This window comes from Oryctolagus cuniculus, chromosome 11 (assembly GCF_964237555.1).
Source record: "Oryctolagus cuniculus chromosome 11, mOryCun1.1, whole genome shotgun sequence".
Lineage (NCBI taxonomy): Eukaryota > Metazoa > Chordata > Mammalia > Lagomorpha > Leporidae > Oryctolagus > Oryctolagus cuniculus.
This window is the reverse complement of record NC_091442.1, coordinates 103106424-103124365: the sequence shown is the minus strand read 5'-3', so window position 1 is coordinate 103124365 and position 17942 is coordinate 103106424. Positions and strand designations below refer to the sequence as shown.

At 41.4% G+C, this 17942-nt stretch overlaps 2 protein-coding genes across 12 annotated transcripts in view; both read left to right on the top strand.

The window, feature by feature from the left end:
- DEPDC4 (DEP domain containing 4) overlaps positions 1-17942 on the top strand; it is a 109737-nt gene that overhangs the window by 60393 nt on the left and 31402 nt on the right. The gene's annotated exons all lie outside the window — the stretch shown is intronic.
- The window catches only part of BLTP3B (bridge-like lipid transfer protein family member 3B), a 138295-nt gene continuing 120480 nt past the window's right edge, over positions 128-17942 (top strand). For 3 of the 11 annotated variants that reach the window (XM_070052743.1, XM_051846568.2, XM_070052745.1), the window contains exons 1-2: positions 4588-4881; positions 16517-16663. Coding sequence is in view for 4 of the 11 variants with exons in the window: in XM_008256938.4 (XP_008255160.2) it covers positions 4838-4881 (44 nt within the window). In the remaining 7 variants the exon portion in view is untranslated. Of the gene's footprint in view, positions 181-4585; positions 4882-10238; positions 10973-16516; positions 16664-17942 lie in introns of those variants that run through there. The other 8 variants (XM_008256938.4, XM_051846566.2, XM_051846572.2 and 5 more) reach the window with 5 other exon arrangements.

The window sequence follows — 17942 nt, the reverse complement described above, 5'->3', positions numbered from 1 at the left end:
TCAAGGCACGCTTCCGGTCACCTTAGCAACGGAGGACGCCGGAAGTCAGCCAGCTGAGCCGGCAGGCCAGTCAGCTGGCGTCCACTGTTTCCAAACCTGATCCGTTTTACCTGGTGGCGAGATTCAACGACGAGAAACTGCCATGTGTTCTTTATTTCCCAGACTGACTCACGCCTGCAGGTGTGTGTGTGTGTGTGTGTGTGTGTGTGCGTGTGTCTTCGAATAGTTCATATAGTGAGATTTCTTGGCGAGCGTGGAACTGGAAATGAGGTCTCTCGGACATCACGCCCTGACACTCCTCATTTAGCTATAGACACTGGGCTGGGTGGGTAATTTTTCTTAACCACTTTGTTTGCTTTTGTTTTTTAAACTCACGTTCATACTCTCCTCTTCTGCCTACTTATTCTTCGGGACCAAGTTTGCCTGTCTTCCTCATCTAAAAAAAAAAAAGGCTTTCAGGCATCTGACATACTCCCTGTCCATCCCACTTCTCTGTCCATTCTCCTTCTTAGAATTAGATACCCCTCCTATATGTTGCTGGAATATCTCAGGCCCACATTCCCTAATCATTAATTGAGTAAATTTTGTATTGGAACCCAGATTATCCCACAAAATGGTTGTGTGGTCTTGGATGCAGAAGACAATAAACCTTACTAGCTACACAATACTTAGTGCACCTGAATAAGCTATTCCAAGGGTTTTACATAATCATGTATTGCCTGCTTCAGTGTTCTCAACTGTATGAGGCAGCTACTTTATTATTGAAATAAAAAAATGGTTAAGAGTGCAGCCTCTGAATTCAAACTGCTGGGTCAAAGCCTGGCTTTGCTACTAGACAACTCAGACAAGTTAGTTAATCACTCAATGCCTTATTTACCTCATCTAGAATAATATTAATCATTATAATAATTATATAATATATTAATAATTATATATTATAATGATAATGTTAACAATCCCTTGCAGAACTGTTTTATGAAGAGTAAATGATAAGACAAGTCCTCAACAGTAGTTATTATTTTTAATGTTTATTTTGATCTACTTGAAAGGCAGAGTGACAGAGTGGGGAGAAAATCTTCCATTTGTTGGTTCACTCCCCAAATACCCACAAGAGCCAGTGGGAAGCGTAGATCCCAGAATTCCATCTTGGACAACCACGTGGTAGCAGGGGCCCATATATTTGAGTCATCATGCCCTGCTCACCAGGGTGCATTAGCAGGAAGCTGGATTGAAGCGAGTAACTAGGACTCAAATTCTCATTCCTAAATGGGATACAGTTGTCCTGGGTGGCAGCTTAACTCACTAGGCCAGAGAAGCAGACCTGGCAGTAGTTATTATAATCACCATCCCCTTTTATCATATTATCATCCTCGGTTAACTTACCTAGATGGCAAACTCTTTGAAGTTGGGCACTCTCTGTATCCCTTTGTAGTAAGTCATTCTGTTTTCTCTAACTTCTTCTTTAAACAAATTATTTATTTGAAAAGCAGAGCCAGAGAGGAGAGAGAGAGAGAGAGAGAGAGAGAGAGAGAGAGAAATCTTCCATTCGTTAGTTCACTCTCCAAATGGTAGCAACAGCCAGGGTTTGGCCAACAGAAGCCTGGAACTTGGAACTTCATCCCAATACAACACTGAATCGTATCTCTAAAATTGCTTCTTCTACCTGGAATATTTATCTCAATTAGTGGTATATCCTAAGATCCACCCAGTGCTCCAAGTTAGATACCTCAATTAAGTAACTTCAACTCCTTTCCTTGACTTAATCTCTAGAATCTGTTTTTGACCTTCCTCCATCTCTACTTATACTGCCTTATCTCTCACCTAACATAACTTTTCCAATGCCCTCCCTGCCTTCTTTCTCAATTCTCTATTCTTACAGCATAATTACCAGTATATGTTATTCTAAGTCACTAATCTGATTGTTCTAGGGCCAGCATTGTGGTGCAATGATCCAGCTTCCTGCTGTTGTTCCTGGGAAGGCAGCAGAATATGGCCCAAATAACTAGACCCCTGCTGCCACCCACATAGGAGAGCAGGATGGAGTTCCTGGCTCCTGGCTCCTGGCTCTGGCCTGATCCAGACCTGGTTGTTGTGGTCTAATATTTCAGGAGTGAACCACCAGATGGAAGCTCGCTCTCTCTCTCTCTCTCTCTCTCTCGCTGTCGCCTATGAAATAAGGCTCATATATTTACATTTATAATCTCATCCCCCTCCAGGCCACTTTTCAAAGGTGTGCTGGTAAATGTGTAGCAAACAGGTATCTTGGTGTGTGTTGGGAGAGAGCTGGCATGTTGTGTTGATCAGTTTTGTGGTGTAAATATTATCATCATGGCTGATTTCAAACTACTTCGCTATTACCAAACACTAAACCCAGAGTTGGAAAGAGATACAAACCAATGGTTCTCAGATGTCGGTGTCAAACAGCTCTGGCACAAACTATTCTCTCTTTACTTTCACACCATGTACTCTTCTCTCCCATATTTTAGCACAAATAATCTCAAGCATGTAACTACTACTTTTCATATGTGATGTATATTTTGGCTATGTATGATTTTATAAAAGTTAAGAACAATCCTCATATAGATGCATAATGTACACATGTAAAAGATTTATTTGAATCAAATTGAGTTACCTAGCTCAATATCTTGTTGATTTCTGCATTAATGAGTTAATAAGTCTTTAAGTAGGTTCATTACATATTTCTATGTTCCTGTTTTTAATTTTTTTTAAGAATTTTACCTTGATAATTAAATAGCCATTAATAAACATGTAAGCTAATTTAAAAGCACCACTGAGTTTACTCTGATTTTGTCATTTTATGTATTCTCTCAATCCAGGAAGAATAAAAATAAAATATTAGTTTATTTTCACAAGGGAAAGATATTATAATTACAATTGCTCATCTATTTTATTTTGAAATAAAATTCACATGTTTTTCTAGCCACAACATTAGGCCATGAACTTCTCACACTTCTTTTTTAATAATTGTGTTCCACTGGCTTAAAACATCTCTCTCTGCCTAATGAATTAAGAATAACTATTATTCCATTGGTCAGGTACTCTTCTATTTTAGCTTTCTTAACCTAGTTAATCTTTGTAACAATCACATGAAGGCATAGTTCCACAGGCTTCAGAAAATTTTAAAACTATGTGTATGATCACACAGTTAAAGCATCCACACACTTGGGTTTCAAATCCAAGCCTTTGATTTCAGGGTCAGTTATTTTAACAAATTAAACTGACAGTCTCATCGTTGAAATAATACCTCTGGTGTAAGTCCATTTCTGAATGAATCATTTCCTCTTTTGTGTTCTCATATCACTTTTCTTCTGTTTTAGATATTTATAGTATCTAGCATTTATTCAGAGTTTTGCTATATGCTGGTCACTTTCTTAAACACTTTATATGCATAATATCATTCCATTCTCACAAAATTCTGTGAAGTAAATATTACTAATATATCTAATAGATGAGATGACTGAGGTTGCAAGAGATTAAACAAGTTGCCCAAATTTATACAGCTACAAAATGGTTTAGCTAGCATTTGAACCACAGTCTAAAAACAGAGGTCAAGATCTTATCTTTAAGTCTAGACTGTTAACTCTTTGATGGCAAGAACAGATTTGTTTTTTATTTCTTTAGGCAAAACTAGATACTTGAATAGTGGCTGGTTCATAGTACATGACAAATATCAAGTGAATGAAGAGTCAACCTGCACATCTATCCTTTCCGTTCTTCAAAAGGAGTCAGGATAATGGATTATGCACAAACTCCCCTCTCCCTCCCAGGGTTTAGTGTAATGCTTTTTATTTTATACATAACTCTGGTCATTTGCATCTCTGAAAAATGTTGTTTTGAGGCTGGGTAGGGTGAAGAAGCATAACTGTAAAAGTTTTCTGTATTTCAACAATTTCTTTCCCTGTTACAGAAAATTTCAAGTGACATTTACACACCTATTTCTCTAGCTACAAATACCTAGTGAAGTAAAACTGATACAATTAACATATTGTAGGTGATTCAAGGGAGGTCAAAAGTTGAGAAATTCTTTTCTCCAGGTTAAAACAGCTAAAAATAAAATAAGATAAAATAAATGCCAGAGCCAGTAGTTTAATTTAGGCCTTCTAATTTCTGGGTCCTAGGCGCTATTGAGACACGTGGTCAACTTTCAGATCTTTTAGGATTGGCGTAATTTGGAGGAAACATTAAACCACAGCACTTAGCTAAGGGAAAACAGATGATCTTAGAAGCCGAGCAAAGCATACGAAGAAAGCTGAATATGTCAAGCAGAACAGTTTGTGGGGCACTTAAATTCTGAGGAAATGAAAAAGAGAAGTAGATGTGATAGAGCAACTCCGTGATCAAACCGAGAACAAGACCACAGGGAGGTGAGCGAGGATGAAAGCTACAGAGGGTCCGGTGATTGGCAGTTGAAGGACCCCGAATCCCCTATGCAGAAGACCCTGGAGCTAAGGCCCCGCGGAGGGAAGCGGAGCTGACAGCTTCCAGCCCCGCCCCGAGCCCGCCCCGGCCCCGCCCCGAGCCCGCGCCGGCCCCGCCCCTCCCCAGCCAGCTCCGCCCCCGCGCTCCCGCTGGTCTCTTAGGTGATGCTGCAGCCAAGATGGCGCCGGCGGCGGCCGCGGTGGCCTGAACGTCATGCTCCGGGTCCTCGGCTGCAGCGGCGGCGGCTGTGGCCTCGGCCGGGGCCTCGAGTCTCTCCCTGCCGTGAGCGCCCAGGCATCTCTACTCCTGCCGGGCCTCCCGGGACAGAGAGGAGACGGCCACGAAGAGAGGAGGCAGTGAGCAACAGCGAGAGCGCGGCGCCACCCGCCCCGGCACCATGGCTGGGATCATCAAGAAACAGATCCTGAAGCACCTCTCCAGGTCAGTAAGCGCCTGAGGCGTGGGAGCCAGCCCGCCTCCCCCCTCGCCTGCGGGAGGCAGCCTGTGGCCTCGCGGGTGACAGGGTCTGGCAGTCCTGTGGCAGGCGACCCTTGGGCTTCCCGTCTCCTGCCGAGGGCAGAGGTCGCGGTCCCGTCCGTCCCTTGGCTTGCGGCGCCCGGGACTGGCCTCACGAGGCAGCGCCCGCCTGAGTTCTCGCCTCGGTCCGGGGGCCGGGGAGCGCAAGGCGGCGGGCTGCGATCGCTCAGGACGCCGCGTCCGGGGAGCGTCCTGGGACCGGCTCGAAATCGTCTTGCTCCGAGGCTGGATTTGACCTGGCGTCGCCGCGCCCATGCCCGGTGGCTGTGTGGGCTCGAAACCGAGCCCGGTATTCCCCCGGCTCGGAGAGGAGCAGTTCCGTTACCTGAGGGCTACGGCCCGGTGTGGATTCTTAGGGCCGAGCCTGTGTGCTCAGTGAAACGTTAACCTTGTGATTGTTCTGAATTCCCCCCGCCTCGACGTTCCCGCTCTGATGCGTGCGGGTGTGCCTGTTTACACAGTTAGGGATTGTTTTAGGTAAATAACCAACGGTGCCAGCTCTGCCCAGTTCTTTCTGGAGTCGTTGTAGACCCGCGTCTTTCTTACTAAGCAGCTTTTTGCTCTTCTTGATCTGTGACCCTTAAATCCAAGGAGTTAACATCTGTGCTGATTCAACCCAAGACATGTCATTCTTTCCATTTCATAACATGGTTTTAGTCAGAAACATGACTCAGGAAAGCTGGCAGTTTGTTAACTGCTCTTGGCTTCTCCATATTTGTCTCAAGACACAGGCTAAATGCAGGGTCTTGTTCCAAGTTCACAGCAAATACAGAGTGCTTGGTTGGTTTCTCTGTTATTTGTCAGGTAATGATTACTTTTAACTGATTGTAGGAAGAGACTGGGGTATAATGATAGACTTGTCTAGTAAACATAATCTTTGATTCCCTAGATTGTTTTATACTAAAGGTTATATATTGGAAGCAAAATCAATACGTCTGTGATTCAGCAAATATTTTCCTCACTTATAACATGGAATAAGATAAAGTTTTTTAAAAAATATGTAGTATAAAATTATAGCATAATTTCTGAATACAAATGTCTTAATATATCAAGTTGGATAGCTTCTTTTCAAATTGTACATATGGTCCAATACTGAACTGTTTTTTATTTTGGCAGAAGGTTTTATCTCTATTTTTTTGTTATTGTTTAGAAAAAGTCTGAATTAAGTCAGTTGCCTTCCACCTTACCCTTACCCAATCCATGAGAAAATTCAGACCTACAGAAAGAAGAGTTGGATGCCTTTTCTGTTGCTCTCTCAAGGATACTGGGATCTACCTAGTAACATTCTACATGCCTATGGGAAAAGTTAATTAATTCAATCAGTACATGCCTTAGGGCATTAAAATTTAATTTTCTGGTAGAATTCCAGTTGAGAATGACTTTTAAAAATTAAGAACAAGATGTAATGGCTTACTTCATAAAATAGACAACACCTACATATTCAGAATTGAACAGTTAAGATCGCTTTTTAATTTGTCCTGTTTCTTATAGTTGTGTGGTAAATGATGAGGATATGCTAGAGATAAATCTAAAGGCTGTTTGTAATAGACAAAGCATGTGTTGTGATAAGTTGCATTACTTAATGAGTGATAAACTTGAAATTATGTGGATCAAATTTAATTTTATTGATTACACATTATAATGAGAATCTCAATATATTGATCTAGTGGTCTGGAATAAGGACTGTTCAATGGGAAATACATGGAACTTAATACTTTTTAATGATGCACATCTCATATGGCCTGTGGGTGCAACTCATGGCACCTTCTCAAAGAATGTTTTCCCTGACCATACAGTTTATTTATTTATTTGAGAGGCATGGTTACAGAGAGAGATCTGCTGGTTCACTCCCCAAATGGCTGCAATGGCTGGAGCTGGGCCAGGCTGAAGCCAGGAGCCAGGAGCTTCTTCCAGTCTCCCATATGGGTGCAGGGTCCATTAGCAGGGAGCTGGATTGGAAGCATTGGCAGCTGGGTCTTGAACCAGTGCCCATGTGGGATGCCAGCACTTCAGGTGGAGGCCTAACCTGCTATGCCACAGTGCTGTCCCCCCGATCATAGTTTAAAACCGTGAGCTCCCATTCCTCCTATCCCTCTTATTTATTTTTCTCTTTTGCATTCATCCTCATCTGTCAATATGCATCCATATTTATTTACTGTTTGTCTCTCTTCATTTGAATGGAAACTCCATGACAGTCTGGATTTTTGTTTTGAGGCTGGCATAAAGTGGGCACTCCGCAACTGTTTATTGAATGAGTAGGATGAACGAGCTGACCCCTTCCTTACATTACTATACTTTTTAACTCAGGCAAGACAATATGCTCCTAATATTATTGCAGATTTGGCCAGGGGTGGGGATGGTGTAGTTTCTTTGTGCTTTTAGAAGCAGTAGTTATTTGAATCATCGTATAAATGTGGTAGCATTGATGTCCTGGAAAGGAAGAACTAGGAAAATGACCTAGTTTTTATAGGGTCTTATATAGGGGATTCTTCAGTAAGGAAATGACCTAGTTCTTACATAGGGGTCTTCCAGTAAGGAAGAAGACCAACAGGAGAAAAGAGAATGCTCCCCTCCAGGCCTTGACAGTGAAGCTGCAAGATTGACACAAGTGTTGCCAGAATGTAGGGATTTGAGAATCTAGTATACTGGAAAACTATGAAGAGGAATCATTCTTAAAAATGCTTTATGTAAGCCGGCGCCGTGGCTCAATAGGCTAATCCTCCACCTTGCGGCGCCGGCACACCGGGTTCTAGTCCCGGTCGGGGCACCGGATTCTGTCCCGGTTGCCCCTCTTCCAGGCCAGCTCTCTGCTATGGCCAGGGAGTGCAGTGGAGGATGGCCCAGGTGCTTGGGCCCTGCACCCCATGGGAGACCAGGAAAAGCACCTGGATCCTGGCTCCTGCCATCGGATCAGCGCGGTGCGCCGGCTGCAGCGGCGGTCATTGGAGGGTGAACCAACGGCAAAGGAAGACCTTTCTCTCTGTCTCTCTCTCTCACTGTCCACTCTGCCTATCAAAAATAAAAAAAAAAATAAATAAATAAATAAAAAATAAAAAAAAATGCTTTATGTAAATGGTGAACTGTTTGAGAAATGCAAATCTACATACTTATTTTCTGATGTTTAGTTTGTATTCCAGGTTTCTCTTGTTGTGCCAATAAAAAGTTCATGCACTTGATTAATCTGAATGTATGGCAGAGAGTATGTTTGCTGGGAAGGGTAGTTTAGTCAAGTTACTTTTTTTCTTTTTTAAAGATTCATTCATTATTTGAGAGTCAGAATTACAGAGAGAGGAAAAGACAGAGGACTAGAGAGATCTTCCATCCACTCCTCAAATGCCAAAACAGCCAGAGCTGGGCCAATCCAAAGCCAAGAGCTTTCTCCGGGTCTCCCACGTGGGTGCAGGAACCCAAGCACTTGGGCCATCCTTCTCTGCTTTCCCAGGTGTCTAGCTGAGAACTGGATTGGAAGTGGAGCAGCTGGGACTCGAATTGGTGCCCATATGGGATGCTCAATGAGAAGAAACTCTGGAAGGAGAAATTCCTGTGATCCTTCAAACTAGAACAGCACAATACATGTTTTGGGGACTTTTCTAGGAGAGTCTTTTTTCACAAGGGAATGGAATGCTCTAAAGTTGTAACAAATGTGAGACAGGAAATAAGAGCAGGAGCTGCCTTTCAGCCCAAGACTTGTTATTCTGTGAGTGTATGTGTGCATATTAAGCCAGACCTCTAACGGAATGGGAAAAGATTCAGATATAAATGCTGTGTACCTTCTTAGTGCCTTAGTTGGAGGGCATACTTGCTAGGTGCCAGGTTACTGGGGAGATAGAGTTGGCTGGGCCTACCATGTAACTCTAAGCTGAGTGGAGTTTTTGTATAGTTTAAAGCAGTGTTTGTCCACCACAGGGGCATTTTTGCTCTTTGGGAAATTTGGTAATGTTCAGAAACATTTTTGACTGCACAATTTTGGGAAGGGGTGCAACTGGATTCTTTTTTTAAAATTTTTTTAAGATTTATTTATTAGGCTGGTGCCGCGGCTCACTAGGCTAATCCTCCGCCTTGCGGTGCCAGTACACCAGGTTCTAGTCCCGGTCGGAGGATGGCCCAGGTCCTTGGGCCCTGCACTCCATGGGAGACCAGGAGAAGCACCTGGCTCCTGCCATCGGATCAGCGCAGTGCACCGGCCGCAGTGCACCGGCCGCAGCGGCCATTGGAGGGTGAACCAACGGCAAAGGAAGACCTTTCTCTCTGTCTCTCTCTCTCACTGTCCACTCTGCCTGTCAAAGAAAAAAAAAAGATTTATTTATTTATTTGAGAGTGAGAACTACAGAGGGAGAAAGAGACAGAGAGAGAGATCGAGAGAGACTTTACATTTGCTGGTTCACCCGCAGGTAGCTGCAATGTCTGGAGCTGGACCATGCCAAAGCCACGAGTCAGGAGCTTCTTCCAGGTCTCTGACATGGGTGGCAGGGGTCCGAGGACTTGGGCCATCTTCTACTATGTTTTCCAGGGCACCAGCAGGGAGCTGGATTGGAAGTGGAGCAGCCAGGACAGGAAGCAGAACCTATATAGGATGTAGCACCTCAGGTAGCAGCTTCACCCACCACATCAAAACGCCAGCCCACAACTGGCTTCTAAGGAGTAAAGGCCAGGGATACTATTAAACATCCTCAGACCACAGTCATACCAACAAAGAATTGCTTGGCCAAAATGTCGGTAGTTTTGAGACTGAGACAGATATTGTCAGATGATTGAGCTGGAGCAGCATGCCAGTTAAGGTTATTTTATCTGCAAACAACAAAAAACTGCCCTAAGTAAAAAGGGAAAAGTAATGGAAAGTTAATTGGAGTGGTTCACAGAATCAGAGAAAGATAGGGACAACCAAACCAAGGGAAGAGCGGAAACTACCCGGCTCCTAGAACTTCACTGGAAGTCTTTGGACCTTCCTTATAGAGAAGGGAGGTCAGCATGACTGACATTTTGCACTAAATTCTTTGTTTTGAGAGAGCTGTTCTTTTCCCTGTAGAATGTTCAGTGTCTCCAGATGTTGCCATTTGTCACCTGGATGCAAAATTGCTCTTTATTAAGAACCATACATTCAAAGTGCTGCCCAATCTCTGATCTTTCCAGTCAAGTTTTAGATTCCCAGGATCAAATTTTAGATTCCCAGGATCAAGAATCCCAGTTCTGTCTATTCACAAATAAATTAGCAACAGCAAAGGGGTATACAGAAAAGGAATAATTTGGGAAGAATTCTTTTTGAGTCAAGCTTACTGCTTCATTCATTTTCTGTATTAAGCAAAAATAAGTTAGATTCCAGTGCTTCCTTTGAGTTAAGAAAATTGAACATCATCTCAGGAATGGGAAGTCACAGCCAATAGAGAATTCTAGATAAAAGAGACATGATCATTCAGAAATGGGTTTTTGGAGTGTATGGCTGAGGTACATCTGGGGTAGGAAGATAGTCTACAAGTGGGCTCTTAGTAACTCAAGTAGAAAACCAACGTATTAGAAAGATATTGACGTCTTATAGAATTTATGGGAAGGATAGAGAACCAAACTTGGAAATGGACTGGATCCACTCCAGCTCCAAAGATATAAGTAGGAGAAAGTTACCTACTTGGCTATCTAAACTTGACTTGCTCATTAAACTAAGGAGAAGAAACAATTAAAAAGGGAGAGTAGCCCAATTTGTTATGTTTGTTATGATTTGTTATGGAGATTAGGAACCTCTGTTGCTTGCAGGATTTTGTGGCTGAATGGCAGAGTGAACACAGAGGTTAGAGTGTGTCACAATGTGTTGGTGGGATGGTTCTCTAGGATTAGGCAATAGAAGGAAGGAACTAGGAGAGCAGCAGCTGATAACCTGGGGGTGGGGGAAAGAACCATCAAAGAATTGGGAAAGCTGTCTGGTCGGAAGAGCAGTGGAGTAAAGGAATGAGGCAGTTGAGAGGACTGGAAGCTGCGTCTCAGAGTGTCACTGAAGATTTTAGAGGTGAGGTAGGCCCTGTTGAGGGTAAGCGATCAGGGCCATGGGTGTGAGTTGCTGAAAAGAAGCTGAAGTGCATGTAATTAGAGATGAATACTGTGAGATCTATAATCTTTCCCATATTGGACATACCTAAAAGGAAATATAGCATAGATTATTTAGTCTGTCAGATATTATTTTCTCAAATGATAACTTCATATCATTATTGATAGGCAAATTATTTGCATCCTTCACTTTTATGGTAAAGTTCAATAAATAATTTTAAAAAATTATTTGAAAGGAAGAATTAGAGAGAAGGAGAGACAGACAAACACACAGAGAGAGATCTTCCTTCCTCTGGTTTACTCCTCAAATGGCTATAACAGCCAGGACTGGGCCAGGCTGAAGCTAGAAGCCAGGAGCTTCTTCTAGGTCTCCAACATGGCTGCAGGGGCCTAAGCATTTGGGCCATCCTTCGCTTCTTCCCAGGTGCAGTAGCAGGGAGCTAGATTGGAAGTGGAGCAGCTAGGACTTGAACTGGTGCCCATATGGAATGCCAGCGCTTCAGGCCATGGCTTTAACTTGCTGAGCCACAGTGCTGGCTCCAATAAATAATTTTTGAGAATTTATATATATGAGGCTTTCGAGCACTTGTGTATGTCCTACATTGGGCATTAAAGATACAGTTTTATGTTCTCAGCTCTGGGTAATCTTCAGTGATTCCTATTCTGGTATAAGAAACATGAGTCAGACCACTAACCTATTTGTAAACTATACTGCTATGTGAAATTTGTTAGATTTGGTTTGCTTGGATTAGGCAACCGGGAAAAAACTGAGTTAAATAACTGTGTTTTGGGTTATTAAAAATATATATGTTTGGAGTTTTAAAAATAAATTTGTTGCTTAAATTGACACTTCAGTTTTAAAATTTCTTTAAAATTTATATTTATTTGAAAGGCAGGGTTACACACACATACAAACACACACACACACAGAAAGAAAGAGAGAGAGAGAGATTGAGATCTTTCATCCAGTGGTTCACTCCCCAGATGGGTTCAACAGCTGGGGCTGGGCCTGTCTGAAGCCAGGAGCCAGGAACTACATCTTGATTTCCCACATGGGTGGCAGGAGCCCAAAACTTGGGTCATCTTCCACTGCTTTTTCCAGAGAACCAGGGAGCTGGATTGGAAGCAGAGCAGTTGGAACTTGAACTGACATTCAAATGGGTGATGACATCACAAGTGGTGGCTTAGTACATTGCGTTACAACAGCTGACTCGACACTATTCATTTTTTTTAATATTATTTATTTATTTATTTTTTGTCAGGCAGAGTGGACAGTGAGAGAGAGAGACAGAGAGAAAGGTCTTCCTTTGCCGTTGGTTCACCCTCCAATGGCCGCCGCAGTGGTGATCCGATGGCAGGAGCCAGGTGCTTCTCCTGGTCTCCCATGGGGTGCAGGGCCCAAGCACTTGGGCCATCCTCCACTGCACTCCCTGGCCACAGCAGAGAGCTGGCCTGGAAGAGGGGCAACCGGGACAGAATCCGGCACCCCGACCGGGACTAGAACCCGGTGTGCCGGCGCCGCAAGGCGGAGGATTAGCCTAGTGAGCCGCGGCGCTGGCCTAACTGCTATATTTTCAAAGTGTTGCTGAGATAGTTAAGCTCTTTATGTATTTTGAAAATAGAACAGGGTTGACTATGAGATGATGTGGAATGAGAGTAGTAATGGATGACTCCAAATTTTTGGCATAGCAACTAACAGGAGAAGTGACTAACTTGGAGAAGACTATAGGAGGAGCAAGCTTGTGGGAGAAGACCAAGGATTTAGGTTTGGATGAACATTGAATATCTCAATGGAGTTCCTCCCCCACCCACCTTTTTTTACAATAAAGATTTATTTATTTGAAAGGCAGAGTTACAAAGAGAGAAAGAGGGAGAGACACAGAGAGAGATATTCCATCCACTGGTTCCTTTCCCAAATTGGCCACAATGGCCAGAGCTGGGCTGGTCTGAAGCCAGGAGCCAGGAGCTTCTTCCAGGTCTCCCACCTGGGTGCAGGGTCTCAAGTACTTGGGTCACCCTCTGCTGCTTTCCCAGGGACATTGGCAGGGAGCGGGATTGGAAGTGGAGCAGCCAGGACTCGAACCAGTGCCCATATAGGATGCCAGCATTGCAGGCTGAGGCTTTACCTGCTATGCCACAGTGCTAGCCACAAAATTGCTCTCTCTTTTTATTGTGATCTAATTTAGATGACACGTTTTAGTGTGGCAACAACAGTGGAAACATTTTTGTGTGATTATCCTTTGGTTTATGCAATAGGTGGTCACCACAAAATTGATTTGGGTGGGAGAAGGATTTCTGTGACTCTAGAGAAGTATCTGAAATAGAGCAAGTATCTCTTATTACATTAACTTCAATTCAAATCAGACATTGATTTATGAAAAAGTTACGTTCAGGAGATTGAAGACTTCAAGTGAAAGGGGGATGGATGCTTGGTTTAGGAGATGTAATGTACCATCTAGAATTCTAAAATCAAAAGGAGCCTGTTTTTTTTTCCCAGAAAAAGAAATCATTAAAATGTTGAGATCTGTGATTTGCCTGAGACTGCAATAGTGTTGAGTGGTAAAGTCACAGATCTACTTTCATTTGCATTTGATTTACTAGATTGCCTGTTCAGGTGATTATTCCCTCCTAACAGTTTGCTTTTCTTTTACTCAGTTTTCAGCGCTTCCCTTATTACTCTTTTATGGTGTTTCACCATCCTGCTGCAGTAATCTCCGAAGATTGTTTTATTACTTGAGAATGTTTTAACTCTGCAGTCCTTTAAAGTTGGCAGATCATAAGTCTTTTGACTCAGCAGTTCTTTGAAGTTGGGAAACATAATTTCTCCATTCACTTCTTTTACTTACATAATTTTACTTTTTGCAATATTACACTTTGCCTTAGTATTGCAGTTTCCAGTCTATAAACACTTCTTTGTTAAGTTGACTTCTAATTAATTATGTGTATTTTAAATTCTGTATATTATATGGCTTAGGATGAGTAATTTATTTATTATATATTGGTATTTAACAGTAGTGACTGGAGCTCAGTTTGCAAATAAGGTTCCTTGACTGAAAGATGAGTTATGATTATCAAGACCAAATTATTAAAACAAAGTAAGGAACTGAAGCCAGTATGATTTATTTATTGGTTTTTCAAGCTTTAAATTTACTAATAATTTGTGTGATAACTTACTGATTTATTTTGAGATGTCTCTCAGCCAAGATAAGTGTTACATATAAATTTTGGGCTTCTATATTTATTTGTCCTTTAAGACTTAGTTTGCTTTTTATATGTATATACTCTTTCTCTACCCAAAAATATCATTAAAAAAGGGATCTCTGACTTTAGTTGCCTTTGCTAGTATAGCATGAAATGTTGTTTTGTACTATTGTCTGTAAAGTTTTTATATATGATTTATTATTAGCAATATTTAGAAATAAACTGAATACCATAAAATCCACACATTTTAAAATTTCATAAAGCAGTATTTTTAGATGTTAAACTGAATTTTTCCCAAATTTTTCACTTCTGCTATGATGTAACTTTATGTACAGCCAAGGTGTACTTTGAAAATTGACATCTGTAAAATGTAAGATTTTTCTTTTAAGAGTGATTACCTGATTAGCCTCATGAATAGCTCCTTAATTGTTTTAGCAATACTTGAAAAAGATTCTTTAACATATACAAGTAACATTAAGATATGGGAATGTATTTTGGAAATAGTCTGGTAGATGGGTGAATAAACAGATTTCAAGATAGACTATGTCTTTTTTTTTTAAAAAGATCTATTTATTTGAAAAGCAGAATTTTAGAGAGGAAGAGGTAGAGAGAGAGAGAGAGAGAGAGAGAGAGTGTCTTCCATCTGTAGTTTCACTCTCCAAGTAGCTGCAATGTCCAAAGCAGGGCTGATCTGAAGCCAGGAGCCAAGAGCTTCTTCTGGGTCTCCCACGTGGGTGCAGGGGCTCAAGGACTTGGACCATCCTCCACTGCTTTCCCAGGAGCCATTAGCAGAGAGCTGGATTGGAAGTGGAGCTGCCAGGACTCTATCCTGTGCCCATAGAGGATACTGGCACTGCAGGTGTCAGCTTTACCGGCTACGCCACAGCGCCACCCCCAGAATATAAGTCTTATGAGAGAGTCATAAGAAAAATGCTACTTTAACAGAAGGAGAAACAATGAGAGAGATACTTGTGACCAAATAATAAAATAAAAGCACATATGGGACCTTCAGGTCATAAAGTGAATAGTAATTAAATCTGTTTTCTTTGACTAGGGCATGAGGCAAATAAAAACATTTAAGACAAATATGTGGAGAAACTAAGGGGAATTTTTTTTAGGTCATCCAATTTGGCTGAAATTTTATTTTCCAACACTAACACTTTTCTCCTTTGTTTTTTTCTACTCATCTTTTGTTTTCTATTTCCTGCTGCCAGATTGTCTGCATCCCTTCGTGACAGGCCATCTTCTCTCAGGCTTCCTCTTATTAGTACATTTTCCATCGAAAGCTTTAATTTATCTTCACTATCTCCAGTTTTGAACTACTTTTGGTCTTAAAATATATTCTGCTTGTTTTATTGAGGCAGGCTTCATTTGTGTTTTGCGGATTGTCATCTTTTCAGGACAAAATTGCCCTGATAGGCTTTGGTTTATAAGAGTAGTGACCACGCGTGTCGTGTTCACCACTGTGTCTTCAGCATCTGTCACAATACCATGGTATGTAGTAGTTGTTCAGAAACATGTTTAAGTAACTGAAGAAATTTATACTAGGACATATATTGATTTTCCAGAATATGTTTTTGGTAGATTTAAAAAGTTGACTCATCCAGGGAATTAGCTGAAACATCTTTTTCTTGGTAAATGCTATAGTTCAGTTTGCATTTAAGCAAATATGAGGGTTCTTTCAAAAGTTCATGGAAATTATGTATTATGAAAACACTATGCATGGATTTCAATGCACCAATATATCTTTTAATGAAATATTTTCATGACATTTGTGAAGTACCATGAATATTGTCTGTTGCTGGTTCTGTCTTTGGTTTGTATATTATTTTTCATAGGTAACTTTATGCCTCAGTATTCTTTGTGAGATGAGGATTACAGATTTACTGGGGCTTTTGGTGGTTAAACTAATTTGATAATTTGTAATGTAGGTTGCTTGTTTTATAGAGTTTTAAACTGTTTTTTATTTAACGTTAAATTACGCCGTTTCACCTTTGTATAATTTTTGTACAACATAACTATCTTATTTTTATTAATTTACATTTTAATGTAAAAAGTTTTTTAGAAAAACACATGAATCTAGTAGAGTAGTAATAATACCGCTGGTGGAGAGAAGGAAGAAAATCCTAGAAGCATAATTCATCTGAAAATTTAAGGAGTGTTTGCCTTTGGTTAATCCAGTGTGAAATACAACTGTATTTTTTTAAAGTGCATCACAGCTAAATATTTTTATCATATCATTCCTTTCCTCCTCCTTCCCTTAAATTTGCCCCTTCTATGTCCCCTTTGTACCCATTCCCTGCAGCGTTCCCTGCTGGCTGTGGTGGAGATTGGTGTGCTGTGAATTGCATAATCACCCAAATGAGTACCAGAAGAGTCTAAGAAACCCTGGCAACTGACTACTTGCTTTCACCAGGAATAGGTACCTTTTGTCTGAATATCCTGCCCTCAGGTAATACTTCTATTCCCCAACTTTTTTTTTCCTTACTGTGAATGCAAGCACTTATTATGCCCCTATTATAAATATACTTTGAGAATATTTTCTAATTCTTAAAATGTTCTAGTTAGTTACCAAGTTCATTTTCTTTACTATGTAACTTTAAGATTATGTAATTCATCTCTTAGAATGTCTTTTCTAACAAATAAGTTTTTATAGTGCACTTAAAGTTATCACCAGCTCTTGCTGATGTTACAGGAGAACATTTTATAACTTAAAACCAGCTATTTGGAAATAATAATTAGCATTCGATCTATTTTTTCATGGAAATAGCTTCATAGTTGTAATGAAGCCAGTGAGCTATGAAGGCTCTTTTTTTTTTTTTTAAATTTTTTGGCATGATAAAGTTTATTTATGAAGTAAGAATACAAAGGCACATGAGGGCTTTATTCAGGGAGCATAGGCTAGGAAAGGTAAAGAGAGACTTTCATACTCTGCTCGCTTTGGGTCCACGAGGAGAGAGCTTTCACTTTACTGGCTTCTTATGATCTTAAAGAATGGAAGTGTTTACATGGTACCACCCCCCAGGTCCTAGATAAGGGGAAGGGGCCGTCTGATTGCCAGGTAGGTAGATATGATAATATGGAGTAGGGGGAGGTGTGGCTTCCAATTTATGAACTTAATCTGTCTCCCTGACTTGTCGAATATCATGCCTTCCTCAGAGATTTCTGACCTTTAATCTTAAGGGGATGCTGAAGGATGCAGATTCATCATATCTTCTGTATCTATTTCCTGCAGATCATGGGCATAGGCCTTGCCTGTCTTGTGTCAGGAAATCTCTTTCTGTTTCATCTAATGAATCTGTTTCATGAGCTGGAAAATTTTCAGTCACCACACATGGTCATCATTACTTTTAGATGTTGAATTCTCAAACACGCAAGTTTATCAATTAATGTGAGCAAAGCTGGAAGAAAAAAAATTGCTTGTAGAGTGCCCTTTAAGATGAGAAGGATATATTTTATTGTTTCCCAGAGAGTGGATGGTGATAGGCTGTCCTTGTGCGGATTGTAAAACCATTTAGCCTAAGGCTGGCGCCGCGGCTCAATAGGCTAATCCTCCACCTGCGGTGCCGGTACTCCGGGTTCTAGTCCCAGTTGGGGTGCCGGATTCTGTCCCGGTTGCCCCTCTTCCAGTCCAGCTCTCTGCTGTGGCCCGGGAGTGCAGTGGAGGGTGACCCAAGTCCTTGGGCCCTGTACCCGCATGGGAGACCAGGAGAAGCACCTAGCTCCTGGCT